At 39.2% G+C, this 9,630-nt stretch overlaps 1 protein-coding gene across 1 annotated transcript; it reads left to right on the top strand.

Annotated features, from left to right (window-relative positions):
• The first annotated feature begins 8,801 nt into the window (after window positions 1–8,801).
• LOC141590394 (uncharacterized) lies at window positions 8,802–9,362 on the top strand. Its single transcript, XM_074410991.1, has one exon. It carries the CDS (start codon window positions 8,802–8,804, stop codon window positions 9,360–9,362), a length of 561 nt encoding a protein of 186 aa, XP_074267092.1.
• The last annotated feature ends 268 nt before the right edge of the window (window positions 9,363–9,630 follow it).

Here is a 9,630-nt window from a genome sequence, read left to right as displayed (position 1 = left end):
GTGAGACAAAGAGGTGGAAAATCATCGATGACCTGGCCACCCATAAAGCCGAGCATGGGAATTCTAGAGGAAATCAGAGAAGATCAGCTGAATCTCTCGCTGTAGCTGCAATAGAGGCCCTTACTGCGAGATTCGACAAGATAGATTTTGGGGGATCCCAAAAAGGAGGGATATATAAAGTTAATGCTGTTTCAGACGGTCCTTTTTCATGCAAGAGGTGTGGAGGAGAAGGACACGTTGCAGATTTCTACATCAGTCCCAATGAGGTTTGTGCTGCTTTCCAGCATTATAGGCAGACCAACACTTATTTTGAGCCGAATGTTCATCCAAATTTGAGGTGGAGTAGCCAAAATGTCCAAAATCCGACTCCACCTCCGCAGCAGCAGAATTATGTGGCCCCTCATAAGCAGCAGCAACCGTACCAGAAACCACCCTATATACCTCAGCAACAGCAACAGTCTCAAAGTTCTGAGGCTTCTGAGCTCAAAAACATGTTTCAGAGCTTGACGGGAATGCTGCAGACGGAGTCTCAGGCTAGAGAGGCTAGTACAAAGATGTTGGAAACTCAGATTGCCCAGTTAGCAGGTAAATTTGCTACTAGAACTCCGGGGCAGTTACCGTCGCAGCCGGACCAAAAAGAGACCCTGAATGCAATCACATTAAGGAGCGGGTCTACCCTTGCTAGACCCGTTACTGTAGAGGATGAACCCGAGAGAGTTATGGTTGAAAAAGGTGGAAAAGCCGCTGGAAAAGGAAAGAAGAAAAAGAGCGAGAAAAAGACGAACAACAGCGATCACGGTCGATCGACCGCCATACCAAGTCGATCGACCACCTCTAATTCCTCAGCGACACTTTCTGATCTTTCTGATCATTCTGGAAAAAAGGAGAGCGGTGGATCGACCGACCCCACTAGTCGATCGACTGATGATGCTGCTGATGTCGAACCGTTTCGTCCTCCAATGCCAGATAACTTGAGGGACTACTTATTTCGGGGTACGACGGCTCCGAAATTATTAAGGCAAGATCCAAATGCTGATGGGTCAGTTCCGGTTCCAAAGTATGACCCTACGACGGTTAATGGTTCATTCTTGAGACGGTCTGAAGAAGGTTCGAGCTATAACAAGGATAAAGTAGTGGATTTTCAGCCTAAGTCCACTGATGCCGGTATGAGAGACGTAGAGGAGAGAGCTAAGTTGCTTCTTACAGCCCCTTATCCAGAGATACTAGTGCCAACCAAAGATGAGGTAACATTCGGTAAATTCAAAGATTTAGTGCGTAGTCTTAATGTGCAAATACCTTTCTTAGAGCTAGTTAATCAAGTACCTGCATATATGAAGTTTATGTGACAGTTGCTAGCTAAGAAAAGGTCTTTGAATGCTGTCGAGTCTGTGCATTTAACTGAGGAGTCTAGTTCATACCTAACTCACACTGCTGCTCGTAAACTAGCTGACCCAGGTAGTTTCTCTGTCCCTTGTAATATTGGTACCTTCTCAATTGAGAAGGCATTATGTGATCTAGGAGCTAGCATTAGTGTTATGCCATTGAGTCTAGCTAAGACGTTGGGTCTGACCAGGTTTGCAGTTACTAATATGACTGTACAGATGGCTGATCGTTCTGCAGTTCAGCCAGTAGGGGCTTAGAGGATATTCCTGTGCAAATAGGGAAGTTCTTTTTTCCCGTTGACTTCATTGTCCTAGATATACCCGAGGATGCTCACATTCCTATTATTCTGGGAAGACCGTTTCTACACACTGCTGGTGCAGTAATTGATGTGGGGGAAAGAACTTTGACCTTTAAGGTAGGCAAACAGTCCATTGTTTTTGCCCAGTCCCCTAGGAAGAAAGACCCTATGTGGCCAGTTACTTGTAATGTGATTTCTGAAAAGAAATCTTATTTTGTGCTTTCTGATATGCCTACTTTAGTACCTGTGCCTATTCCTGTTGTGACACCTCCGCCCCAGGTTGGGAGCAAATTGGAGGACAATTCTTCTGTTTTTGGATATTGCAGGAAATGGTTTGGGGAAGGAAGAGTCGTTCATTGCTCCAGCTGTGAAGGAGCCAATCGTTCAAAGAGGCGGTCTAGGATGTCTTAGCTATGGCATGGATGAGGAGCCAGATGAGGAGCCCAAGAAGGAGCCAGTTCGAGTTACAGTTTCAGACTTGGAGCTTGAGACTGAAGAGGACGTCCAAGTGTGGGAAGATGCTTCTGATGTTGACCCGTCGGACGATGTGGTGGATTGGAGTGCTGAGAAGTTGAGCACCGCGGAGGGTACCTCATATAGTCAGAAGCCATGGTCGGAGATTTTCCGCATTTTTCGCGGATGAACACTTTTTATTTCATAAGTTTTAGACACTTTTATTCTGTTTTAGACTATTTACTGTTTTTTGCTGTGCGCGAGACTTCGCTTTAATAAGTTTGCTTAGGATTTATTTGGGCTATAGACTGTTACTTTGGGTTTTGCGCAATTTTGCGCGCGTTATTATGTGTATTTGCAGGATCATAGACCATATTAGCTCAATTTATTGAGCTAAATCGAAGATATCAGAAACTTACAGCAGGTATTTCAGTCGATCGACTGGCTTGTATGGTCGATCGACTGTGCCGCGACTCCAGGGGCTTCTGTTCCTGTCACCCTGGTCGATCGACTAGATTGTGTGGTCGGTCGACCACTTCCCGCTGTTGTACCTGTTCACGACCATTCCCCTGGTGTGTTTGGTCGATTTGCGGAGTTGAGGGAGTCTTTTCTCCGCTTTATTCTCCGATTCATTTCTGTTTTCTTCTGTTTTCTCATTTTGCACATAATTTTGCGCTTCGTAAATTGTTTTCTTAGAATTACGCGCGGTGCCTTTGTTTCTTTTCAGGTATCTATTGTAGCACTACTGGCTACTGAAACCTCCTAGCTCACGCTGGTTTGGGGAGGTTTCCTTTTGCGCTTAAAATCTTGTGAGTTTCCGAGTTCCTTTTCATGTCTCATTTAGTTATTTATCGCAAAAATCCTATTTTCCTTTTGTTTCTTTTATATGATTTTGCACAATGGGGACATTGTGCGATTTGGTTTTGGGAAGGGTTTTGCGTTGCATTCACGATTAGTTTTTGTCTTGCATTGTTTATTTCATTTCCTATATATATACAGAAAATTCAAAAAAAATTGAAAATTTTCAAAATTTCAAAAAATATCACGTTTATTTTAGCATGTAGGTCGAGTCGGAACGGTAGTATTTCAATGATGACATTGCATTTTCATCTGTTTATGCGTAAGCCGTGCTTAATTAATATGTTATTAGTAGAATCATATATGCATATCTACGAGTTTTCGTTAAATTATTTGCTGAACTTTAGACTTGACTTTGATTTTTGGCAAACTACATCATTTTCTGAGATTTAGAGCTTATAACTGGTGACATTCATGACCAGTTCATTTAGGAATGTGAGTAGTTACTCCTTATGAGGCATGTTACATCAATATGCATAAATATGAACTTAATCTGCTTAATACCTGTATGCATTCGGTTTGTGGTTTGTTAACACATGTGGTAGAGGCCCCCTTTTCTCATTTTACCCATAAACCTCACATAGCCAAATTGTCTTCTGTCCCATAAGCTACATACTATATTTAGCCTACCTTGTCCGAGCTAGTATTGGTAGTTGTGGGAATGTATTCATTGCATTTTGGTTATATTGCACTTTTTGAGAAGGTTGGTGGAATGTTGGAAAGGAGGAAAGAAAGAAAGAAAAAATAGAATTGAAAAAAGGAAAGAGAAAAAAAAAATGAAAAGCAAGTTCGATCTATGGTCGGTCGACTGGACTCATTGGGCGATCGACTGAAGCCCGAGAAAAGAAAAAAATCACATGGTTGAAGTTTCAGGTAGATGGTGATTTTATTCCCATGTTTTATTTTTATCATTTGGGAATTACAGTTATTATTGGAAATTGTGAGATTTGTGCTTCTAATTGGCACCGTTTTGTATCGATTGATCTTGAGCAAGAAGTTGGGATGTTCCCGTAATTTGGATCTATAGTTACTAGCTTGGCTTTAACTCCTCTATTCCAAATTTATCTTAGCCCCTTCTTACCCATTACCTCACATATCCATATTTACCTCGGCATGTGTCATGGTCATTTGTTTGGTTGGAATGCATATGTACGGTTGTAGAGATCATTTTCATATTAGATTGCAGGCATGTTCTTATAGGTCGTAGTTAGGTGAGAGTCATTACATTTACTTCTTTCTATCTTTACATATATTCACCTGTATTTATTGAGTGATTTGAGCGACCCGTGAGAGTTCATAATGATAAGTCTCTATAGTTGACGGTTCAGCAGTTTTTTTTAACGACTACATAACTCGTTTGCATGATTCATTTTGCTAATTGTTTGTTAGTTGTAGCATTAAATTGGTTTTGGCTTTACAGTTTGCATTTCGCTCTGAGATTGAACTCGTTCCATTAGGTCCTAGGATCGAGTCTAGTTCTTGCTTGGGGACAAGCAAGGGTTTGGTTTGGGGAAGTTTGATGCGTGTCCTAAATATGATGCTTTACACCCTATTTTACACGCATTTCAGAGCTTAATTATGTAGTTTATGCTACTATTTTCCCTATTTCCGTCTACTTTCGTGTTTTTGTATAATATTGCAGAAATGTGAAGAATCCAGCGGAAATCGAGCCGAATCCGTCCCTAAGTACTAAGCATTGCATTTGACATGAAGTAGTGACTCGAGAGATGAACTTGGCGCGCATTTCAAGGCCTGAAAGATATATTTGCGAGAGTTTGAGCGGATTACGGCTACGGTGGTCTATAGATCGACCTACATGGTCTATAGACTCGTGTCGAATCTTGAATGTAAGTCTGCAGGAAGAGTAGTCATCGATCGATCGATGCCTTTGGTCGATCGACCAGAGCACGATTATCAGAAGCTACTGTACAGCGGACCTTGGTCGATCGACTGGTCCAAGCGGTCGATCGACCATCCCACGACTCTAACGCGCAAGTTAAAATTAGAATTTCGAAAGCCCAATGTAATTAGGTTTTAGGAATAAAAAGTACGTAAGACTAACTATATAACGTAACCTGAGGTTTCAGAAAGGAACATCGAATTAATTACGGTTCAATACACAGAAGTTGAACTTTGGATTATTTCATTAGTTTAGATTAGTTTCATCATTAAAGTTTACTTTTCGCATTGGATTTTGGTCTTTCCTCTTCAATTCTTCTTTACGGTATTCCTTTGTTCATTTGTTCAGTTTCGTTGCCTTAATTCTTCCGCAGTTTAGAATTGATAGTTTAGATTTCCCAAAGCCGAATTCTCGTTACATGTTAGTTATTTATTTAGTTAATTCAATTATGAACTCAATTGCTTTGTTTGTTAATTTTACTGTTGTTGTTATCATTCACATGAGTAGCTAAATAACCCTTGCTAAGATGTAGGGGAGCTATAGCGTAGATGGCGTAGAATAGGTGACCCCGAATTAGGGCATGGTCGATCGACTGGCTTAACTGGTCGACCAACTATGTCGTGTGGTCGGTCGATTGAGGTAGTTAGTCGATCGACCAGACCCGTGTCTGATTACCATCGTTTGATTCGTTAAGTGCAATATTGAACAATGAGACCGAGAGGAGACTTGTTAGATGCTTAGTTTTGACCTACCCGTAGATCGAGAGATAGGGAGGGGCATTAATTAATTAATTAAGACGACTAAATTGCTAAGATCGAAAGATGAGTAATTTAGGCTTTAGAAATCACTTTTCAGGGCGAGAGCTAGTATTAGTGAGGCCTAGGGACTAGTAGCATAGGGCGAAAGGAGCTACTAGTTAACTTGGACCGAGAGGACATGTTATAACCATCCTACACGAATGTATTTCGGACTTACCTAGGATTATGTGCCATCGTAGCTATAGTGAACCGACCATCTTAGCACCTTTTTATCATTTGTTTACACCCATTTCTTATTACTTGCTTATTTTATTTTCGCATTTAGACTTAGTCATAACCCAATCCAAAAATCCCCAGAAACTCACAGACTGAAATAGAACAACTTAACTCCCTACCTCCCTGCGGATCGACCCTTATTACCGCTTGCTAGTTGTAGTTTGGAAATTATAAATATTATTTTTGATACTCACATCGACAGGTATCAACTATGAATGAATTTCGACTTTGTCGTAAATTAACGGCACTTATGCGCTTATATGGAAACTGGGACGATTTAATGTATGGTATGATTTGAAATCGGGATAGAATATTTGAGACGGAGGATTTGTGAAGGTATTGAATTTGGATCTGGTCTAATTTGTGTCTCGTCCTCTGGAGATTATTGTTGTCCGTCCTTTTTTCCATGTGCATGAAGCTATTTATACCAAAAATCAAGATGAAAATTTAGTGCGATCTGTAGTCTAAAGTGATAAGCTTTGTTTACAATGATGGTATTTTACCGTGTATTTTCTTCTTGACGATGGCTTGGTATTTTTGGAATTTTAGGATTCCTATGTACACTCCACTACTTATTCTTTTCTTTTATATATCGTATAGTAATAACAAGCTGGTATCAAATGGGATGTGAGTTTGGCCTTTTATGGACATTGTTTCTTATAACGAGTTAAGATGAGGATAACAAATTGGTTATTGAAACGAATGAGCTTAATATGATTTACGGGCCATTAATCGGGCAATAAGCGTAAAGAGTCATAAATTATAACATTGTCAATTTTCATTTAGTCATTAAATTTTAGCATCATCATCGGTTACCCATAAAGCTAGTAGATAACATTGAGGTGTCTACAAGAGGCAGTAATTTTTTGCTAATGTAATAATATGTCTTAAGGTAATGATTTCTTGGGGGGGGGGGGGGTGTGATTGGTTGGATTTCTGTAACTATTTGCAAGAATAATAATAAAAGACGAATTCAATAATATTAATGATCAGGTTCACTAGGATTGCTATTCGAGAATGTAATTTAGTCAATTAAATGGTCAATTAAGTTGTTTAAGGTCATAGATCGGTCGACTCTATTATGCCCTTTAGATCTAAGTCTAACACGTGGTCACTATCATTTAACTAGTCTCTTCAATTGCCGCACCCTTTATTAGTTTTAACCCGGTCGATGATAATCCTCATTAGCAAGACTAATTAATCAACTTTGATCATTAAATCAATTAACTAGAAGTAAGACAACAATTGAACAACGACTTATGCAATTTAACCATTAATTCACTAATTAATCCCCTACTGACAAACTAAATCCCCTTTTACTCTAGATTAAAGGTTTAGCTACCCATACAAATAAAATTAACAAGATTAAATTAAATACAAACATAATTGAAAGCATAAACAAGATGAACAAATAGCAATTGACAAAACTAGAAATTGAATTGAATAAAACAAGAGTAAGAATAAATAGTTGCCAAACTTGAAGGAATTAATGAACTAATGAAAGTAAACTTGTGTAGATCTGGAAAATAATAGTAGCAAAACTAATCTAAGTGTTTTTCAAGGATCTCTAATATAAAGAAAGCATAACCTATTAATAAAGCACGGATTTCCTATTTATAATAAACTTAAACCGACATAAGGAAGTTTCGTAAACAAGTCAGATCTAAGTCTCCTCGATCGAGTTGGCTCTGGTTACTCGATCGAGTAAGACATTACTTGATCGAGGGACTCTTTTCTTCACAGCTTCTCTTCGTGTTTATTCTTCTCTTTCCTCGTCGTTCCCCCTCTATTTTCATGCCATTCCTTGTATTTCCGTCTAGCAGACTCCCCAGTGCTCATTATTAACCATTTGTACCACGAATGCATCCAATCTGCATTAAAATACCAAATGGCGGAAGTATCGACATTCTAGCATAAACGGCATATAAATGACATATATAAGCACGAAAAACGTCTCAAAAGTAACTAAGGCGAGGTGTAAATTTGTATATAATTATGACTCATCAAACTCCCCCAAACCATCTCTTTGTTTGTCCCCAAGCAAAGCACTAACACAATACAAAAGACAGTCATACAAATGAGAATGAATAACTCAGAGCTAATGTTAATGCACATAGAAATCACAAGCTATTCATATCTATAACAAAGCAATTACAAAATTGTACCAATAAAACAAATTCAAAGGCACCGGAAACTAGAAAACGCAGCTCAAGTCCCAAAATGTAACATGATACCGTAGTATAGACAAAAACCCAAATACCTTTCGATCTTGCAAGACTAATTAGTTGGATTCTCATGGATTCACTCATGTACTCATAAGTATGTAAGAGTGAGTTATATATAAGATTAAAAGAAATAGAAACACTCACTCGACTTATGAAACATGCATGCAATCTAATGTGAAAGTAACTTCCCCAACTAAATACGCATTGACAATGTAAAAACAAAGTACATGTGTCAAGGACAATATGAGAGGATAATGGGTGAAGGTATAGAAGTTGTTTGTGCCAAGGCATGTATGGGAATGTGGAGCTAAGACCGGTAGTCGCAGCAACACTTACTAACCAAACTAATTCTACAACATTAAGCACAAACTAACATCCTACTAGAACAATCATCTTATACTATGACAACACAATAGAGACGTTAAAACTACTCTCTAAATATGCATTCAAAGGCACTGATTGGAATGTTGCTATTGTAGGGAAACTGGTGCATTGGATTTATACAAAGGCTGACAGATTATGGGTGTAGTGGGTTGATCATGTGTATATCAAAGGCACTGATTGGAACCTGTATAAGCCTCCTCCATATTCCAATTGGAACTGGAGGAACATCTGCAAAGTAAAAGAGATGTTATCTGGTGGCTATCAGAATGGTCTTTGGGTTCATGGTGCCAAGGGCTATTCTATCAGGTCTGGCTATGACTGGTTGCAGGGGATGCACCCCCCCTGTTCAGTGGTATAGGGATGTTTGGGGTGGTTGGATTGTGCCCAAACATTCTATGGTGGGGTGGTTGATTAAATTGGAAGCTCTGAACACTCGAGAAAAACTATACAGACTTGGGATCAATGATTCTTATCTGTGTGTTCTTTTTGAAGAGGATACTGAATCTCATGCTCACTTATTTACAGCATGTAAGTTTAGTATGCAAATCCTGAGAGAGTTGGAGAATTGGTTGCATCTGCAAGTGCATGGCCCTCATGGGAATTATTCTAAGATGCAACATAAGGTGTGTTCCATGGCTTGGTTAGCTTACTGTTATGTTATTTGGACTGAGAGGAACAACAGTAGGATTGAGTTGCAGGTGAAGAGACCTGCCTTAGTATTGAAGCATTTAATACAGGCTATTCGTGGGAGGATACTAAACCTATTGCCGACTAGGGTCAATTCCACTGATGCTCAATGGTTACTTAGCCTTGATATCAAATGTTAAGTTGTTAGTTTTGAATTTGTTGAATTTTGGTCTGGAAAATGCTTGTAATTATGATTGCCACCTTTATTATTAATGGAAATACTCACATTTTACCCAAAAAAAAAAAAAAAAAAAAAGGGATAATTCACGTGGTGCCCCTGAGGTTTGGCTTAATTCACGTGGTACCCCTGTCTTTAGGAATGTGCACATGGTACCCCTGAACTTTCACTTTAGTGCACCATCTACCCTTATTTGCTTTTCTGTTATAACACCGTTAACCCCATCTTTC

The sequence above is a fragment of the Silene latifolia genome, chromosome 7 (genome assembly GCF_048544455.1).
Source record: "Silene latifolia isolate original U9 population chromosome 7, ASM4854445v1, whole genome shotgun sequence".
NCBI classification, from domain to species: Eukaryota; Viridiplantae; Streptophyta; class Magnoliopsida; order Caryophyllales; family Caryophyllaceae; genus Silene; species Silene latifolia.
The sequence above is the reverse complement of the archived record's forward strand: the minus strand, read 5'-3'. Positions and strand labels throughout refer to the sequence as shown.